We start from the raw sequence: 19,133 nt of genomic DNA on the forward strand, positions 1-19,133 counted from the left end.
TTATGTACCCTTTTGGTTTACTTCTTTTTTTTTAAAATATATTTATATATTATTGTATATATTTTATAAATTCTATAAATTAAATGCAGTTTATATATGTATTTAGAGGGAGAGAGAGAGAGCATGAGCAGGCAAGGGGCAGGGAGAGGGAGAGAGAGGATCCCAAGCACGTTCCGTGCTGTTAGTGTGGAGCCCGACGTGGGGCTTGAACTCACAAACCGTGAGATCCCGACCTGAGCAGAAATCAAGAGTCTGAGAGTTCACTGGCTGAGCCACCTGGGGCGGGGGGGGGGGGGGGGGGGGGGGGGGGGGGGGGTAGTCTGCTTCTTTCACTCGGCACCTTCTTTTGCGATTTATCGTAGTGCTGTGTGCATCAGTCCTTCCTGCCTTATTCCTGAGTAGTATTCCAGCACACAGACGCCCCCCCACTTTGCTAATCCTTTCTCCCGTCGATGGACACTTTGGGGGGCCATGTTTTGGCTACCACTGGTATGGTTGCTGTGAACGTTTGCTTTCATTTCTCTGTGTAGACGCCGGGGGGGTGGGGAGAATGCATCGCGTAGTAGGTGCAATGTCCAACCTTTTAAGAAACTGCCAAGCCATCCTTCCAACTTGGTGGCACCGTTTGACATCCCAGCCCCCGGGGTGTGAGGGTCGCCTGGAGCTCTGCTCCTCCCTCTTGGCCACCCCTCGGTCCTTGGCTTTATCAGACACCTCTGCCGTTTCACCAGATCCCTCCCGTGGCTCCCTGTGCTGGTTCCCGTGCTCACTCACCACCGCTGTTAACGGTGTCATGTCGCTGTCTGTTCAGTGTCTGTCTCCCCACTAGACTGTGAGCTCTGTAGAGACGGGGTTCGGTCTGTGTTGGCCACCACCGGGTCCCAGGCCTTGGCACACAGTAGGCACTCAGTACATGCTTGCTGAATGGATGAATGAATGAATGAGCCTGGCTGTTGGGCCAGGTGCTGGAGTGGAGATTCAGTTGGTATTTTCATGCCCAGAGTGAAGATGAGGACCCCCCCAAGTTGGTGCAGTGACCCACCCAAGTTTCTTCAGCGGGCAGCCGCCAGGCTGGGAGTCGAACCATGTCTCTCTGACCCCCTTGACAGGCACTGAGAAGCTGAGTGTGTGCTGGGGTGAGAGGGGAGGAGAGAGAAGAGAGACAGGCTGGCGTGGGGGGTAGGTTTTGAAGGCCAGGATGAGGAGGTGATGCTCTGCACCCCTGCTTCCAGGCTTCAAAAAAGAGTGCACAGCATGCCTAGCCTCTCTGGTCTGCAAGATGAAGTCTTGCAGTCCCAAGATTAAGGGGCTTCAGGGCTGAACATGGAGGCCCCCCCCCCCCCCTCCTCTGTCTCCCTGAGCAAGCCCTGGTAACAGGCATTTCCTGTTTCCGGTGGCTCCCTGGGCTGGGCTGGGGGTGGGGGAGCGGATTGCGGCATTTGTGCTCAGCTGTGGGTCCCTCTCCTGCTCCCTGCCCCCAGCCACCAAATGGGGCCTCCGTCCCTGCACACTGGTTCCCTGGAGGAGGGTGGCAAGCTAACCAAACTCTGTGGCTCTTTCTTTGTCTTGGGCACGGGTGGTGAGGGGCCCGCAGGCAAAGGGGAAGTGTCTGGGTGCTGATTTGCATATGGGCAAGATGCCAGCCCAGCTCTCCGATATTCTGGTGGAAGGGGGAGGGGGGCTGAGGGGTTCGCCTCACCAACGGGGAGGAAATGTATTCACACGCCCCTCCTACCTTTGGTTAAAAGGCCTCCTGTCCTTTGCCACCTTCTCCCACGCTTTGGGTTACCGAAAAGTCCTTGTGGTGGTCTAACCTCAGTCATTCCTGCTGTCTGAGGGAGCCCCCCGTTTTTCAGCTGGGCCTACCCCATCCAGGAGGGCCGATGAGTCATAGCCCCTTTCGCCCCTTGAGATGTCACATGACTGGGGGGAAGAAGTCTCAAGGCTCAGCTGATCTCCCTGAGGTCAGGAGGGAACTTCCTCCCTCTGGCCAGATGAGGCCAAGTGCTCTGTTGCCCCTGGTGACTTGAGAGCCCTGTCTGGAGTCAGCCTACCGCCGTGCAAAGGCTGCTGGGCAGGAGAGTGTTACATGTGGTTCCTGTCATGTGCCGAACCTCTTTCGTGGCATCAGGAGGCAGCCTGGTGTGGTTCAAAGAGGTGCAGTGGTACAGTGGTTAGGGGCATGGCCTCTGGGCTCCGAGAACTTGTATCTGGCTTTTCATTCCTTCCTGTGTGGCCTCAGGCAAGTGATACATCCTCACTGAGGCTCAGGTGTCCCATCTATAAAATATGGATTCACGCATTCCCCAACTTTTGTTGAGCATCTCCCGGGTACCAGGCGTTGTACTAGGTGTTGAGGCCACAGCAGTGAACAAACTATACTGAGAATCCTCTCCTAGTGGATGTTCTAGTGTGTGAAGGGGGACAGACTGACAATAACAAAATAAATAAGAGAAATACACCGTGCCCCAGAAAAAACACAAGGCAGAGGAGAAGATGGAGAGTGCTAGGTGTGTGTGTGTGTGGGGGGGGGTGCAGTTTTAAGTAGAGTGACTGGGAAGGTCTCATTGAGAAGTGACATTTCATCAAAGGCCTGAAAGAGACAGGGAAGGGAGGCACTGTGTTAACTGGAGATGGACATTCTGATCAGAGGGAACAGCCTGTGCAAAGGTCCTGGGGCACTACTGTGCACGGCATGTTGGAGGGACAGCAAGGAGGCCTGTATGGCTGGAGCAGAGAGAGTGAGGAGGAGGGAGGGAGGAGGGGAAGGTGGGGAGGGGATGGGGCAGGTCGTGTGGGGCCTTGTGGTTGGCATCTGGGTAGGGTGGGAGTCTTGGGAAGATTGTGACAATATTTGAAAATAAATGATATGGGTCCAAGGGCAGAAGCAAGGATACAATAAGGAGGCCATTGCAATAAAGCAGGCGAACGATAATGGTGGTTTGGGCCAGGCAGGTGCAGAGAAGGGGCGGGATTCTGGCTGTATTTGGAAGGCGGAACCAACAGGATTTGCTGATGGATTGGAAGTGGATGAGAGAGAAACAGCGGAGCCAAGGTGACCCCAACATTTTGGGCTCGAACAACCGGAAGGACAGATGGGGTTAGAGCATGCCTCCTAGACCTCAGTAGCAACATTGTCGGGAGGATCGAACAAACCTATGCGTGCCAAACTCTTCATCCCAGCTTTGGAAGAGGCTACTTTCTCAATCCAGGGTGCCTCCCTGGAAGGGCTGGGGGCTCCAGGAGGCAGGGACTGCCTCACACAGGCAGTGCTGTTTCACCGAGGCACGTGTGTGGGTTTCTCATGAGGCTGCAGTCATCTGAAGGCTCAACTGTGGCTGCAGGGTCTGCTTCCTAGGTGATTCAGCCACACGGAACCTCCAAGTTCCTCTCCCCTGGGACCCCTCCATAGGGCTGACTGAGTGGTCTCAACATGGCGGCCGGTCCGTGATCCAAGAGGCCAAAGTGGGAGCTGTAATGCCTTTTGTTACCCAGCCTTGAAAAGTCACGTATTGTTACTTCCAGCATACTTTGTTAGTCACACAGGGCTAATCGTGAGAGAGGCAGTTACAAAAATGACACAAGTCCTGGGATCTGTGGGCCATTTGGGGGCCATCTTGGAGGCTGACTGCTGTTGTTACATTGTCTTAATTACTGTAGCTGTATGCTGAGTCTTGATGTGAGTAGTCGCAGTTTATTTCTCCCCTCGGCTTGACTTGTCTTGGCTATTTGTGACTGTGCTTTTCCATATGCATTTTAGGATTCCTGCACCAAGCTCCATGAAAAAGCAGCTTGAGATTTTAACTGACACTGCATTGGGTCTATGGCTCAATTTTTGAGAAGGCTGAACAATTTTAAATGTTGAGTCTCTCTGGACAAGGATTAGTATATATTTCACTCTACTTGTACAGATCTTCCTTCATATTTTTCAATACAATTTTAATTTTCTTCATAAAAGAGTTTTTCACTTCTTTTTGTTAGATTTGTTACTCATCACTAGCTTTTTTGTATGTTTGTTTCACAATTTTTAGGCTACGGTAAATGGTATCCTTTTAAAATCGAAGTGCCATTTTCACACAGTGAAATCTCAGTTCTTCAAGTTTACCATTCAATCAGTTCTAGCAAATGTATACACTTGTGCAACCCACACCCTTATCAGGACACTGAGCATTTCCATCCCTTGTGGCCTTTCTGAGTCAATCTCCGCCACCCTCCCCACCCCAGAAGCAACCACTGATCTGATTTCTATCACCGTAGATTAGTTTTGCTTATTCTAGAATTTTGTGAATGTTTTCTTAAAAAAATAACATTTTATGATTAATTTTTGCTAATGTACCATCACACAGTAAACTTTGTGTGTTGATTGTGTATTCACTAGCATTGTTAAGTTACTGTATTGATTCTGGTTATTTATCTGTATTCTTTTGGGCTTTCTGTATTGGTGGCACCTTCAGCAGAATGCCCTTCCTTCCTTCCTTCCTTCTTCCCATCCTTCCCTTCCTCCCTCCTTCCTTCCTTCCTCCCATCCTTCCCTTCCTCCCTCCTTCCCTCCCCCTTCCCTCCTTCCTTCTTCCCATCCTTCCCTTCCTCCCTCCTTCCTTCCTTCCTCCCATCCTTCCCTTCCTCCCTCCTCCCCTCCCTCCTTCCTTCCTTCCTTCCTTCCTTCCTTCCTTCCTTCCTTCCTTCCTTCCTTCCCTTCCTCCCTCCCTGGCTTCCTTCCTTTTTTTCTTTAGCTTTGTCTTGTAGTGCAGGCTAAGATCTTCAACGCAGTGTTGCCTAGAAATGGTAATGGGAACAGCCCTGATTAGTTTTGATTTCAAATGCCAGGGAATCTTTTCAACATTTCCACCATTAAATACAATGTTTTGCTTTTTATTTAAAACAGAGGTTTAAGATTAAAAAAAAAATTTTTTTTAATGTTTTTATTTATTTTTGAGACAGAGAGAGACAGAGCATGAGCGGGGGAGGGGCAGAGAGAGAGGGAGACACAGAATCCAAAGCAGGTTCCAGGCTCTGAGCTGTCAGCACAGAGCCCGACAGGGGGCTGGAACCCACAGACCGCAAGATCATGACCTGAGCCAAAGTCGGTTGCTCAACCAACTGAGCCACCCAGGCGCCCTGGTTTAAGATTTTTTGAAGATGCTCTCTTTATCAGGTTACAGAAATTCCTTTCCATTCCTACTTCACCAAGAGTCATTTTTTCCCCTTTTCTCTCTCTCTTTATCACAAATGGATGTTGAATTGCTGTTTTTTTAGGCATCTCTTACTGTTGCTAATCTCTTTTGAACAGAGAGAGAACAAGCCTTGGGTAGGCAACAGAATATCCAGCTGGCACTTAGTAACATTGTTTACATCACATTGATTTTACACTGGCTTCTTTTCATAGCAAATGATCCTAGGGTTGTTTTTTTTTTTTTGGTTTTTTTTTTTGTTTGTTTTTTTGATAGTAGGGTGTAAGGTTCTCTTCTTAAATACATTTATTTCAGTTAAGGTTTATTTAAAGTTCATGTTACATAGATAATGGGTTGGGTATACTGTGGATGCAGCAATTATGTTGCTCTGGCAGAATGCTTGCAGTGACACTGCCTGGGTTTGCTTTCTGGCTGGCTGGCCGTGCCTCAGTGTCCTTCTCTATAAAATGAGGCTATAACATTACTTGCAGGATTGTTGCAAGAATTCCGAGAGAGAGAGAGAGAGAAAGAATATGAGAGAGGGGAAGAGGGAGGGGTGAAAGGAGGAAGAGAGAGAGAGAGAGAAAGTCAAACTCATAGAAGCAGAGAGTAGAAGCTTAGTAGGCACTGGGTGGGGGGGATGAGAAAAATGGGGAGACGGTGGTCCAAGCATCCAAAATCGCAGTTAGGTAGGATGAGTCGGTCTAGGGATCTAATGTATGGGCATGATGTAGCTGCCGTCCTGAATAATACTGTCTCGAGCACTGGAAAAATGCTAAGAGAGTAGATTTCAGGTGTGCTGAGCCACACACAACGGTGACTGTGTGAGGAGATGCGATGTTAATTTGCTGGACTGTAGCAATCATTTCACTATGAATATGCATATCATATCATCACATAGTATACCTTTAATGTATACAATACTATATATACATATTAAATATATATGTATAGAGAGAGAGCTGGGATTGGGCACATGGTAGGTGCTCCTGCAAGGCAGTGAGATAAAACCGTGGTCAAGAAATTTGGTTCGGACTCTGTAGGATCTAGGGACCTTAGAGCCCATTGGGGCATCTGGGTGAGTTGACATAAGGCAACAAAAGAACCAAATTCCCCAAACCCAGAGGGACATCCTGTAGGTCTGACTGCTACATCAGTTTATATCTTCTGGTTACAAGTCACTACAACCCAACCCAGACTGATTTAAACAGGAAAGGAACGTGTTGACTCATGAAATTGCAACCTTCAGAGATGTTTCCTATAAATGGGGCCATACAACATGTGACCTTTTGTGCCTGGCCACTTTCACTGGGCATCACAGTTTTGAGGGTTATCCATTTTGTAGCATGTATCAGTACTTTGCTACTTTGTATGGCTTTATAATATTCCATTGTATGGATATGCCTCCTTTTGTTTATCCACTTATCAGTTATGGACATAGGTGAATACGTAGGGACAGAAAACAGACACTGGTTCCCAGCGAGAAGGAAGAGAGTGCAGAATGACAGGTGACTGCTTAATGGGCACAGGGTTTCTTTGTGGGCTGAGAAAAGTGTCTTGGAACTAGATGAATTGATCATTGCATGACATTGCAAATATGCTAACTGTCACCGAAGTGTACATTTTAATATGGCTAATGGTTGGGGGGCGCCTGGGTGGCTCAGTTGGTTAAGCATCCAGCTTCGGCTCAGGTCATGATCTCGTGGTTTGTGAGTTTGAGCCCCACTTTGGGCTCTGTGCTCACAGTGTGGAGCCTGCTTGGGATTTTCTCTCCCCTTCTCTCTCTGCCCCTGCCCTCCCCCCCCAAAAAATAAATAAACTTCAAAAAATTAAAGTGGTTAATGGTTAGGTTTTTTTATTATGGTAAAAGATACACAATATTATATACATAAATAGAGTGATACAAATATATTTGATAACTATAAATACAAATTTATATAAACTGGAGAATATATAAATAAAAGAATACTTATCATTTTAACCATTTGTAAGCGTACAATTCAGTAGCATTAAACCCATTCACAGTGCTGTGTAAGCATTACCACGGTACCCAAAACTGTTCCTCTTCCCCAACAGAAACTCTGTCCCCATTAAACACTAACCCCCCATTCCCTCCTCCAACCCTGGCTCCCACCGTCTACCTTTTGTCTCTATTAATTTGCCTACTCTAGGGACCTCATGTAAGTGGAATCATATAATCACTGTTCTGGCTTATCCTTCTGTGTCTGGCTTATTTCACTGAGCATAGTGTTTTCCAAATTCATCCATGTTGTAGCATAAATCAAAATTTCCCTCCTTTTTCTGGCTGTGTAATATTCCACTGTAGGTACGGAATACATTTTGTTATCAGTTAATGGTTACCTTTATGTTATGTGAATTTGGCCTCAATAAAAAAAGATTTCAGGGGTAGATCAAGCTTCAGGTACACTTATCTTTATCAGAAGAGGGTGTGAGAGGGAGGCTGTGCCTTCTTTTCCCCCTTCCATGCCCGTTCCCAAGTCAGACTGCCTAGGGTTCAGCGTCTCCCCTGTCCTGTTATGTTCCCTCCACCCCCATTTCTGTCTCTCCTCACAGTTCCTGTGCCTTAAGAACATACGTACCTTCTTGTCTACCTGCTGTGAGAAGTTTGGCCTCAAGCGGAGTGAACTCTTCGAGGCCTTTGACCTCTTTGATGTCCAGGATTTTGGGAAGGTAAGCTGGTGCTGAACGTCCCGCGAGCTGGGCACAGAGAGGTGGAAGATTGGATTTCCGTTCGTTTCCATGAATATTTATTTACACTGGGAAATCTAAGTGCTGTTGGGGGGAAGGACAGAGAAGTCAGGCCAGGCCATACACCAGATGCAAAGGGGTTGGCTTGGGGTATGCACAACTGGGTTCTAGTCCCTGCTTTGCTAACTGGTTGTATGACCTCAGATCTGTGGCCATGCCTCTCTGAGCCCTAGGTGCCTCCTTTGTAACACAGGAATAATATCATCCTATCCTTTCTGAGTGGTTATGACGATTGCATAGAGTTAGGGGATCGAGTGGTGGGTGCTCAGTTAAGGGAACCCTGATCTGCTCGCCCAGAGGAGTGGGAAGGGGGAGAAAACCCTGAATTAGCTCCCAGGGGCATGGAGTCTAACTGTGATCGTCTAGCCTCGGGGGTTGGAGCCTGAGCCTGTGTTCTGGCACGTGGGTGGGCAAGGGGCTTACTGAGTGGCCCATGGCCCTTGTCACAGGTCATCTACACCCTGTCTGCTCTGTCCTGGACCCCGATTGCCCAGAATAAGGGGATCATGTGAGTAACCATTTGAGCCGGCATCCTTGGGCTGACCCAGTCCTACCCCTCCTGCAAGTCCCCGTCCCTGGCCCCCAGGCCTCTGGCTCACCCATCCTGGCTCCGTCAGGCCCTTCCCCACTGAGGAGGAGACCGTGGGTGATGAAGACATCTACAGTGGCCTGTCTGACCAGATCGAGTGAGTGTCTGGGACCACCACCCTGTCCTGGGGGGTCGGAGGGGACATGGCCCTGCCCTGGGGGGTCAGAGGGGACATGGCCCTGCCCTGGAGGGGTCGGAGGGGACATGGCCCTGCCCTGGAGGGGTCGGAGGGGACATGGCCCTGCCCTGGGGGGGTCAGAGGGGACATGGCCCTGCCTTGGGGGGTCGGAGGGGACATGGCCCTGCCTTGGGGGGCCTGAGGGGACACGAGTTTGATCTGGGAGGGGTCTGAGGGGACATGGTCCTGCCCTGGGGTTCTGAGGGGACATGGCCCTGCCCTGGGGGGTCTGAGGGGACATGGTTCTGCCCTGGGGGTCTGAGGGGACGTGGCCCTGCCCTGGGGGGTCTGAGGGGCACGAGTTTGATCTGGGAGGAGTCTGAGGGGATATGGTTCTGCCCTGGGGGTCTGAGGGGATGTGGCCCTGCCCTGGGGGGTCGGAGGGGACATGGCCCTGCCCTGGGGGGTCTGAGGGGACATGGCCCTGCCCTGGGGGGGGGGTCTGAGGGGACATGGCCCTGCCCTGGGGGTTGGAGGGGACATGGCCCTGCCCTGGGGGGTCTGAGGGGACAGGGTTCTGCCCTGGGGGGGCGGGTCTGAGGGGACATGGCCCTGCCCTGGGGGGGGGGGTCTGAGGGGACATGGCCCTGCCCTGGGGGTCGGAGGGGACATGGCCCTGTCCTGGGGGGTCTGAGGGGACATGGCCCTGCCCTGGAGGGGTCGGAGGGGACATGGCCCTGCCCTGGGGGGTCGGAGGGGACATGGCCCTGCCCTGGGGGGTCGGAGGGGACATGGCCCTGCCTTGGGGGGCCTAAGGGGACACAAGTTTGATCTGGGAGGGGTCTGAGGGGACATGGCCCTGCCTTGGGGGGCCTGAGGGGACACGAGTTTGATCTGGGAGGGGTCTGAGGGGATATGGTCCTGCCCTGGGGTTCTGAGGGGACATGGCCCTGCCCTGGAGGGGTCGGAGGGGACATGGCCCTGCCCTGGGGGGGTCTGAGGGGACATGGCCCTGCCCTGGGGTTCTGAGGGGACATGGCCCTGTCCTGGGGGGTTGGAGGGAAGATGACCCTGCCCTGGGGGGCCTGAGGGGACACGAGTTTGATCTGGGAGGAGTCTGAGGGGTCCCTGGCCTGGGGGCTCCGGTGGCCCTAGCTGACCCCACACCCCGCAGCGACACGGTGGAAGAGGATGAGGACCTGTATGACTGTGTGGAGAACGAGGAGGCGGAGGGTGATGAGATCTACGAAGACCTCATGCGCTCCGCGGAGCCGGTGCCCATGCCGGTGCGTGGGGCGGAGCGTGGCGTCTGGGAGGCCTCATGGGGGGGGGGGAGGGGGGCGCGCAGCCCCGGGCCCCCCAACACCGACCTGTGCTCCCCACTCTCAGCCCAAGATGACAGAGTATGACAAGCGGTGTTGCTGCCTGCGGGAGATCCAGCAGACGGAGGAGAAGTACACGGACACGCTGGGATCCATCCAACAGGTGCGGGGCTCCCACCCAGCCCCGGGGGCGCATGCGCGGGAGCTGGGCGGGCAGGTGCGCGTCCCCCGGCGCGAGCGGCGGCCTCTGGGCCGTGCGAAGAAGCCCGTGTGTCCCAAGCGGGCCTCTGTGTCCCCATTGTTTTGTTTCTTCTCTCTCTCTGCCGCTGGTTTTCTCTTTCATGCCATCTCCTGTCTTGATCGGTCTCTCCTTCCTTCTTCCTCGGTCTCCCTTTCCCTGGGTGTCCCTCTATCCCTGTCTGTATCTTTTCCTGTGTCCTCACCTCTGTCCACCTGTGTCTATTACTGTCTCTCCGACCTTCTATTTTCTTCCCTTTGGCCATTGCTTTTTCAACAGCTTTATCGAGATGAGCTCAACATACCATACAATTCACCCCTTTACATAGACAATTCAGTGGTTTTTGGTGTAGTCACAAGGTTGTGCGACCGTCGCCACTGTTTAATTTTAGAACGTTTTCGTCATCCCCCCCAAAGAAACCCCGTACCCCTTAGCCATCACCCCTACGCCCCCGTCCTTCTGCAGCCCCTGGAAACCGCTAACCTACTTTCTGTCTCCGTGGATGTGTCTGTTCTGGGCATTTCACACACGTGGCATCCCACACGACATGGCCCTCTGTGTCCGGTTCTCTCACCGAGCATCGTGTGTTCGGGGTCCGTCCACGTGTGCCAGTGTCACTCCTCTTCGTGGCTGAGCGACATTCTGGTGGGTGGGTGGACCCCATCTTGTTATCCGTTCACCCATCGCTGGACGTTCGGGTTCGTCCCTCCTTTTCGACCGTTGCGAATAACGCTGGCGTGAACAGCCGTGAACAGGTGTTTGGGTGGCCGTTGTGCATCTCTGTCTCTCAGCCTCTCTTTCTGTTGGTCTCTGACTCTGTCTCCTTGTCCCCGGCTCCCTGGGCCTGGGCTGGACGGAGGGGTCCTGCCCCCTTCATCCTGCTCTCCCCGCTCCTGCAGCATTTCATGAAGCCCCTGCAACGGTTCCTCAAACCCCAAGACATTGAGATTATCTTCATCAACATCGAGGTGAGCTGGCCGGTCCCCAGCCCTCCCGGGCGTCTGTCCAGTGGGGACGACCTGCTGGCTCCACCTGTGCCTGGAGGGTGGGGGCTGGGAGTTGAGCACTGCAGGGTGGGCCTCCTGAACCCCAGCCCCCACTCCTTCCTCCGAGTAGGACCTGCTTCGTGTGCACACTCTCTTCCTAAAGGAGATGAAGGAAGTCCTGGGCACCCCAGGTGCGCCCACCCTCTACCAGGTGTTCATCAAATACAAGGAGAGGTGAGACCCAGCCGGCCAGCCCAGACCCCCGGAAGTCACCCCGTCCTGCCCGCGCCGGGCATTTGGACGACCTTGCCCTCAGAGGCTACCGGACAGGCAGGGCTGTTCCCTCTCTGCTCACGGGCAAGGGAAGGGACTGCCCACTTGTAGGTCAGTTCCCAGCTCTGCCTCTGCCGGGCTGTGTGGCACTGTAGACTCACTGAACCTCTCTGAGCATCTGCTGCCACATCTGTAAAATCAGCGTGGCGCAGAATGTACCTCCCAGGGTGAGGATGAAATAAACGGATGCCTAAAGAGCTTGGCACAGGGCCTGGCACACAGTAGGTGCTCCGTAAGTGCTTGTTAGATGAGTGAACATTGAGGAGACAATATACCGAGTGCTAAGCGTGTCTTATGCATCATCTCCCTCCGATGCTTCAGTGGCTCCATGTGGGAGGTGCCATTGTCATGACCATTTTACAGATGGGGAGACCGAGGCTCAGACCATCTGGGAAGAGGCGGGCCTGGACTGACACCCAGATTTGCCTGACCATGGTGCGGGCCACCATTACCCGGCCACCTGTCCTTCCCTCAGGTTCCTCGTCTACGGCCGCTACTGCAGCCAGGTGGAGTCAGCCAGCAAGCACCTGGACCATGTGGCCGCCGCCCGGGAGGATGTGCAAATGAAGCTGGAGGTGGGGCCCGGGCGCCATCTGGGGGGCTCTCTTACCCCTTCCCAGGCCCCAGGGGCAGTGGGGAGGAGACAGAGCTGGTGGTGCTACTTTCCACCGCAGCCCAGCCAGGGTTTGGGGTGGGAGGTACTGACCAGCTGAGTGGGAGAAAGGGAGCAGGAAGAGGTGGGCGGGAGCCCTGAGCCCTGACCCCCGCTGAACCCCGACTCTGGACTCAGTCCTGACCCCGAACTCAGCTCTGACTCCAGGCTAACCCCCAGTCCAGCCTGCGCTGAGTCCCAGCCTTGGCTGTGCCCCACGTCTGGGCTGAGCCCCACCTCACCCCGAGCCCCGATCCTGGGCTGAGCACCCCCCCTCCCCTGCCCCGGAACCAGTGTATCTACAGGGCAGAAATGAGGACGGGCCACCTGCATGCACCGTCCATCCGGCCTCGTCGGTCTCCACTGTGGGGACCCTGCAGTCCTGTCCCCCGCTCCCTCCCCAGCTCCACTCAGCTCCTGGAATCCTGCCTCAGGCAGTGTTTGCCAGCCTTCCAGGAAATTCTTCCTTCACTATTTCCCCGATGATGCTTCAGGTTCTAGAAAAATCCACACCTGTCTCCACCTCATCGTGCTCATCTCTTTCTCTGACCCCCCCAGGAATGTTCTCAGCGAGCAAACAACGGGAGGTTCACCTTGCGGGACCTGCTGATGGTGCCCATGCAGCGGGTGCTCAAGTATCACCTCCTTCTCCAGGTGCACAAGTGGGGGCCCCCAGGCAAGGGCTTGGTTTGTCTCCCTCTTTGTGTCATAGGCGTGGGGGCAGAGCTGTCTTCCCAGGGCTGGGGCCTGGCACTCTCTGGGAGGAAGGAGGAAGCTGGCAGGCCAGGCTTGTCTGGAGGGTCCCCAAGAGGAGAGGGCAGGCCCAGGTGATGTCTGTCTCCATGGGCTGTGCAGGAGCTGGTCAAACACACGCAGGACGTGATGGAGAAGGAGAACTTGAGGCAGGCCCTGGACGCCATGAGGGTGAGTGGTCACACACAGGCGGTTACACGTTGGAGGCAGTGCAGCCCGGGGAACGCGGTCACACCCATGGGCAACCCCTCCTCTCATCAATGACCACACGCCCATGTGACCAGTGAGTGATTCCTAGCGTCTCGCTTGGGGACAGTACATGCGGGGATGCCCTTTTTACGCCTCCTGCCAGCCCCTGGTGGGGGCTGACCCCCTACACCCAACCAGAGAGGGGATTGGCCAGGGTGGGGGGCCCAGGCTCACCCCTGCCCCACCCCCAGGACCTGGCACAGTGTGTGAATGAGGTCAAGCGGGACAACGAGACGTTACGGCAGATCACCAATTTCCAACTGTCCATCGAGAACCTGGTGAGGGGGCAGGGCAGGACGGGCCAGGGGTGTGGCCGCGGGGGTGGGGTGGGAGGGTGTTTGGCCTCCCCCTGGGCGGCCCCTTGCCAGACCCCCTTCCTGCTGCGTAGGACCAGTCTCTGGCCCACTATGGCCGGCCCAAGATCGATGGGGAGCTCAAGATCACCTCAGTGGAGAGGCGCTCCAAGATGGACCGGTAAGCAGAGCCAACAGATGCAGGAAAGCGCCGGAGCAGAGGCGGGAAGGGATTTCCAGTTACACCAGGGGGTGGGGCCTAGGTGGGCGGGCGGGGCGGGACCAGCGTGGACGTGTGGGTGGAGCCAAGACCAGCAGGTGCTGGGACCCGGAAGGACCTTATGGCCGAGGTCAGGATGGGTAGGCCAGTCCTGCCAAGCTGGCCACAGAGGAGGAGAAGGGCGGGAGTCCTAGACGGACAGCCGGGTGGGGCCAGGAAGGTGGAGCTGGTGGGGAGGAGCTGGCCGAGGGGAGGCAGACGGAGGCCCCTGACCCAAGTTGCTCTCAGGTACGCCTTCCTGCTCGACAAAGCTCTGCTCATCTGCAAGCGCCGAGGGGACTCCTACGACCTCAAGAATGTTGTGGATCTGCAAAGCTTCCAGGTTCGAGATGATTCCTCTGGAGAGCGAGAAAACAAGAAGGTGGGGCTCCGAAGCCAGAGCTGGGGTCCCCAATGCTGGGAGAGCTGAGGCTCTGCACTCGAGCTTTAGAATGCCCGTGTGTGTGTGTGTGTGTGTGTGTGTGTGTGTGTGTAAGACACGCGTGGTCTTAGATTTGTGCACGTATGTTTGGTTCTCCCAGGCAGACCCTCACAAGGGTGCCCGCGCCCAGTTTCTCCGAGGGGCAGAGAGGCTGTTACGAGGCTGACCCTTTCCTCCCCACAGGGGTAGGGGTGAAGAGGGTGTGTGGTCCCATCCTCTGCAGACTGGGTGTCTTCATTCTGAACCCTGTTCCCTGCAGTGGACTCACATGTTTCTCCTGATCGAGGACCAAGGTTCCCAGGGCTATGAGCTGTTCTTTAAGACACGAGAACTGAAGAAGAAGTGGCTGGAGCAGTTCGAGATGGCCATGTGAGACCCCCCTCCTCCCCCACCCCCTGTCCTCAGAGGACTCTGCAGTGGACAGGGGCTGAGAGGCAATTGTGCTCTGTTGCGTAGGGCCACTCTGAACCTCAGCTTCCCCATCTGCGAAATGGGAAGCATAGGCTTTTAATGCTGTCTGCATCCTCAGAATGTCAGTGTTCTGTGTGTGAGCTTCAGCCGCCAGCCTGAACTCCTTTTTCTTCTTTTTCTTCTCCTCCTCCCCTTCCTCCCTCTCCCCCTCCTCCCACTCCTCTCCCTCCTTCCCCTTCCCTTTCCTCTCCTCCTCCTTCCTCTTTTTCTTCTTATTGTTTGTTTTATTTATTTTGAGAGAGAGAGAGAGCAAGAGTGTGTGTGTGTGTGTGTGTGTGTGTGTGTGTGTGTGTGTGAGGGAGGGGCAGAGAGAGAGAGAAGGAGAGAGAGAATCCCAAGCAGGCTCTGCACTGTCAGCACAGAGCCCGAAGAGGGGCTCAGTCTCACAAACGGTGAGATCGTGACCTGAGCCGAAATCAAGAGTCGGATGCTAACCTGACTGAGCCCCCCAGGCTCCCTTTCTTCGTCTTCTTGAGATGAAGCTCACGTAACAAAAATTTTGCTATTTAATTTTATTTTTAAAAAAATTTTTTTTTCAACGTTTATTTATTTTTGGGACAGAGAGAGACAGAGCATGAACGGGGGAGGGGCAGAGAGAGAGGGAGACACAGAATTGGAAACAGGCTCCAGGCTCTGAGCCATCAGCCCAGAGCCCGACGCGGGGCTCGAACTCACGGACCGCGAGATCGTGACCTGGCTGAAGTCGGACGCTTAACCGACTGCGCCACCCAGGCGCCCCAAAATTTCGCTATTTTAAAGTGTATGATTCAATGGCATTTAGTGCCTCACGATATTGTGTAACCACCACCTCTAAGTTCCAAAACATTTTCATCCCCCCAAAAGGAAACCCTGCACCCATGTAGTACTCAGTCCCCAGTTCCCCTGCTCCCAGCCCCTGGCAACCACCGGTCTGCTCTCTGTCTCCACCCACATGCCCAGCAGTGGAGGGCTGGAGACATGGCTTCTGGTTTATGTATGGCTGCCCCGATACGTCCAAAGGGCAGCACGTGTTGGTCCTTCATTCCCTTGTGTGGCTGAATGCTGTTCCGTCACGGGGAATTCTCTCCCCTCTCCAGCTCCAACATCTACCCTGAGAACGCTACTGCCAATGGGCACGACTTCCAAATGTTCTCCTTTGAGGAGACCACGTCGTGCAAGGCTTGCCAGATGCTGCTGAGGTAGGGGTCTGGGGGGATGGGCCTGGGGCCTGGGTGCGGTCAGCTCGTCCCCCTCAGAGGGGCTTCTCTGGCTGTCTGTCCCCTGGGTTGGGAGGTGGGAGGCTCTCCCTTGGGCTTCCGCTTCTGCATCTCTCTCTTGCCCTGAAGAGAACCCAAGGGCACCCTTCACGTTGTTGGCAAAATGATCGGCTGTGTCCAGTCAACATCACTGACGTCCCTTAATCTCCCCTTGGCATCCCAGAGGCACTTTCTATCAGGGTTACCGTTGTCATCGGTGCCGGGCACCTGCACACAAGGAGTGTCTGGGAAGGGTCCCTCCATGTGGCCGACATGGGCAAGGTACCAGTGGGAGAGACTGGGGCAGGTGGGCTTGGTCCTGTGGGGGGGATTTCCATGCTAACTATTTCCTTCCCCCCCGCCCCCATAGATTTTTCAGGAACTATGAAGAAGGTAAGACCCCCATTCTCCTTTCTCTGTATGAGACATCATGGGGGATAAGGAAGGGTGACCCAGGAGACCCCAGCAGTGGGCATGGCCCTTTGCTGGGTGCTCACATAGGAGCTGAGGGGGCCCCAGGCTGGGCCTGGGGAGCCACACTTGCAGTTTCGCTGTCTCCCTCCAGGATAAGCCACATCGCCGACCTCAGGACAAAAAGCGGAATGACCTGGGTGAGTCTGGGGGGGGGGGTGGGGGTGGGCGTCGTGTGGGGCAGGAGGAAGCCTGGTCTCTGCCCCAGATCTCAACAGTTATATTAACGATCACATAAGGGCCTGCTTGTAAAGCTGTGAGCCATTGGTTGCAGTCCTAGAAACCCGAAAGGAATTTAAAGATAACCAACTGGGGGCCCCCCGGGTGGCTCAGTCGGTTGAGCGTCCGACTTCGGCTCAGGTCATGATCTCGCGGTTGGTGGGTTCGAGCCCCGCGTTGGGCTCTGTGCCGACAGCTCGGAGGCTCCGCAGAATCTTATCATGATCTATAGTTTCAGCAGAGTGCCCTCCACTCGAGGATGGGGAAGTGGAGGGCACAGATTCATTTTAGCCCAATGGCAGGGGTGGGGGAAAGGCTGGACTCATTCCTATGTTGACGAATTTTGTGGCATCACAGCAGTGATGGGTGTCTTGTGTTCAATATCTACTGTATACGGGGTCACATCTGGGGCCTCTCATCCTCCAGAAGCTCTGAGACCAGTGATGAGGGAGAGAATTTTAAGACATTACCTTGTAGTGGGCGGACTAGAAGGTTCTCTGGAACATAGAACCTGGGGGACTTGACAGATCTGAGCCCTCAGGGAAGCCTTCTCAGAGGAGGAGACATTTAGGCAGACATTTGATGGATGAGAGGGTTAGGCAGGTGAGGAGGAGGGCAGGGGTGTTCCAGGCAGAGGGAATGGCATGCGCAAAGGCTGGGAGGCAGGGAAGCCAGGCAGCATTAAACATGTGAGAACAGTTTGGTGTGGCTGAGGAAGTAAAACCTTTGCTCATAATAATACAGAGTCAGTGTGAAGGCTCAGATTTCATATCTATCTATCCGTGTCTATGTATATTCATATATAGATGTCAATGTACAAAGATCTATAGATATCTATAATCTGTGTCTATAGATAGCTATAGATATATCAGCTTTATTTGAAATAATAAAAAATTAGAAACAAATGATTCAATAAGAAGAACGTATATATAATTATACGTAGATTTATGTGTGTTGTATAATCCGTTTTATACAAAAGTGTATGTCAGCTTTATTTGTCAAAAACCAGAAACAACCCAGATGTCCTCAATAGAGGGAAATATTTATGTGTGTGTGTGTGTGTGTGTGTGTGTGTGTGTGTAGGGGTGCCTGGGTGGCTTAGTTGGTTAAGTGTCCGACTCTTGATTTTGGCTCAGGACATGATCTCACAGTTTGTGAGTTCAAGCCCCACGTCAGGTTCTGCACTGCCTGCTTGGGATTGTCTCTCCCTCTCTCTCTGCCCCTCCTCTGCACTCTCTCTCTGTCAAAAATAGATGCACATTTAGAAAAGTAAGTGTGTGTATCTATTATATGTATTTATATCTATGCATATTGTATATATATATTACTATATTATATTAATATAATTAATTATATTTAATATATAATTATATTAATTAATATTAATATATTATATACACTTATATTAATACACACACTTGTACATATCCATCATATATATGCATACGTGTGTGTGTACAAGTGTGTGTATTAATATAAGTGTATATAATAGATTAATATTAATTAATATTAATTAATACACACACACTGTGTACAATTAAGTACACACACACACACACACTGTTTATTGAGATAGAAAATACATACTGTAATGTGTATAAGTGAGCAAATCTTAACTGCATGGCGCCATGAATTTCTACCCCTGTAACCACCACACAGATCAAGATATGGAACGTTTCACCGAATTCTAGAACTACACTGTCCAATGCAAATTGAAACTAATTTAAATAACCTTAAAACTCCCGTACTCAGCCACACTAGCCACATTGTGAGCTCTCGCTCACCACCTCTGACTAATGACTGCCCTGCTGGACAGGAGAGATTATTCAACTCCTCCACACAGAAGGCTTTACCAGACTGCTATTCAGTCCCCCCACCCCAGCCTGGCTCTCCGAGGGGACCACTCTTAGACCCCTACCACCGTAGGTCAGTTTTGCCTTTCCTTGAACTTCGTAAAAATGAAATCATGTGGTATGTCCTCCTCCTGCGTCGTGTTGGTGAGACTCATTGACGTGGTTGCTTGTGACAGTAATTTGTTCATTGCTGTGTCACATTCTGTTGTGTGCTTCTGTCACTCTCAGTTTATGCATTCCATTGAGGCCGTTGGGTTGTTTCCAGTTTGGGGCTCTTGTGAAGACAGCCCGTCTCAGACTTTTGGCACACACGAGGGTGTGTTTCTCTTGGTCTCTAATTTTCGCCATCCTGGAGGGCGGTGAGGCTCAGGTCTGAAAATCCGTGGCCGCCAACCGCACTGAGCCACCGCCTTCCCTTCCCTCCAGGCCTGCCCAAGATGGAGGTGTGCCAGGAATACTATGGGCTTCCCCCACCACCTGGAGCCATTGGTCCTTTCCTGCGGCTCAACCCTGGAGACATCGTGGAGCTCACCAAGGCTGAGGCCGAACAGAACTGGTGGGAGGTACAGGCTGGGCGGTGGGAGTGATGGAGAAGGATCTGAGTGTGGGGTCATGGGCGTAGGCGGTCCCGGGAAGGCTTTGGCAAGGGGAGGCTGGTCTGGAGGAGGCATCTGGGGAGGGTGTTATACATGGGGATTTCTAGGGCTGGC

At 53.2% G+C, this 19,133-nt stretch overlaps 1 protein-coding gene across 9 annotated transcripts in view; it reads left to right on the forward strand.

The window, feature by feature from the left end:
- VAV1 (vav guanine nucleotide exchange factor 1) overlaps window positions 1-19,133 on the forward strand; it is a 49,594-nt gene that overhangs the window by 15,396 nt on the left and 15,065 nt on the right. For 4 of the 9 annotated variants that reach the window (XM_043586389.1, XM_043586390.1, XM_043586391.1 and 1 more), the window contains 19 exons: window positions 7,746-7,862; window positions 8,390-8,448; window positions 8,558-8,626; window positions 9,822-9,933; window positions 10,037-10,132; window positions 11,107-11,175; window positions 11,324-11,427; window positions 12,002-12,101; window positions 12,737-12,832; window positions 13,034-13,102; window positions 13,372-13,458; window positions 13,569-13,654; window positions 13,982-14,114; window positions 14,434-14,543; window positions 15,722-15,823; window positions 16,065-16,162; window positions 16,251-16,273; window positions 16,446-16,491; window positions 18,850-18,986. In XM_043586389.1, coding sequence (XP_043442324.1) covers window positions 7,746-7,862; window positions 8,390-8,448; window positions 8,558-8,626; window positions 9,822-9,933; window positions 10,037-10,132; window positions 11,107-11,175; window positions 11,324-11,427; window positions 12,002-12,101; window positions 12,737-12,832; window positions 13,034-13,102; window positions 13,372-13,458; window positions 13,569-13,654; window positions 13,982-14,114; window positions 14,434-14,543; window positions 15,722-15,823; window positions 16,065-16,162; window positions 16,251-16,273; window positions 16,446-16,491; window positions 18,850-18,986 — 1,713 coding nt within the window. Of the gene's footprint in view, window positions 1-7,745; window positions 7,863-8,389; window positions 8,449-8,557; window positions 8,627-9,821; window positions 10,133-11,106; window positions 11,176-11,323; window positions 11,428-12,001; window positions 12,102-12,736; window positions 12,833-13,033; window positions 13,103-13,371; window positions 13,459-13,568; window positions 13,655-13,981; window positions 14,115-14,433; window positions 14,544-15,721; window positions 15,824-16,064; window positions 16,163-16,250; window positions 16,274-16,445; window positions 16,492-18,849; window positions 18,987-19,133 lie in introns of all 9 variants that reach the window. The other 5 variants (XM_043586394.1, XM_043586395.1, XM_043586396.1 and 2 more) reach the window with 2 other exon arrangements.

The sequence above is a fragment of the Prionailurus bengalensis genome, chromosome A2 (genome assembly GCF_016509475.1).
Source record: "Prionailurus bengalensis isolate Pbe53 chromosome A2, Fcat_Pben_1.1_paternal_pri, whole genome shotgun sequence".
NCBI classification, from domain to species: domain Eukaryota; kingdom Metazoa; phylum Chordata; class Mammalia; order Carnivora; family Felidae; genus Prionailurus; species Prionailurus bengalensis.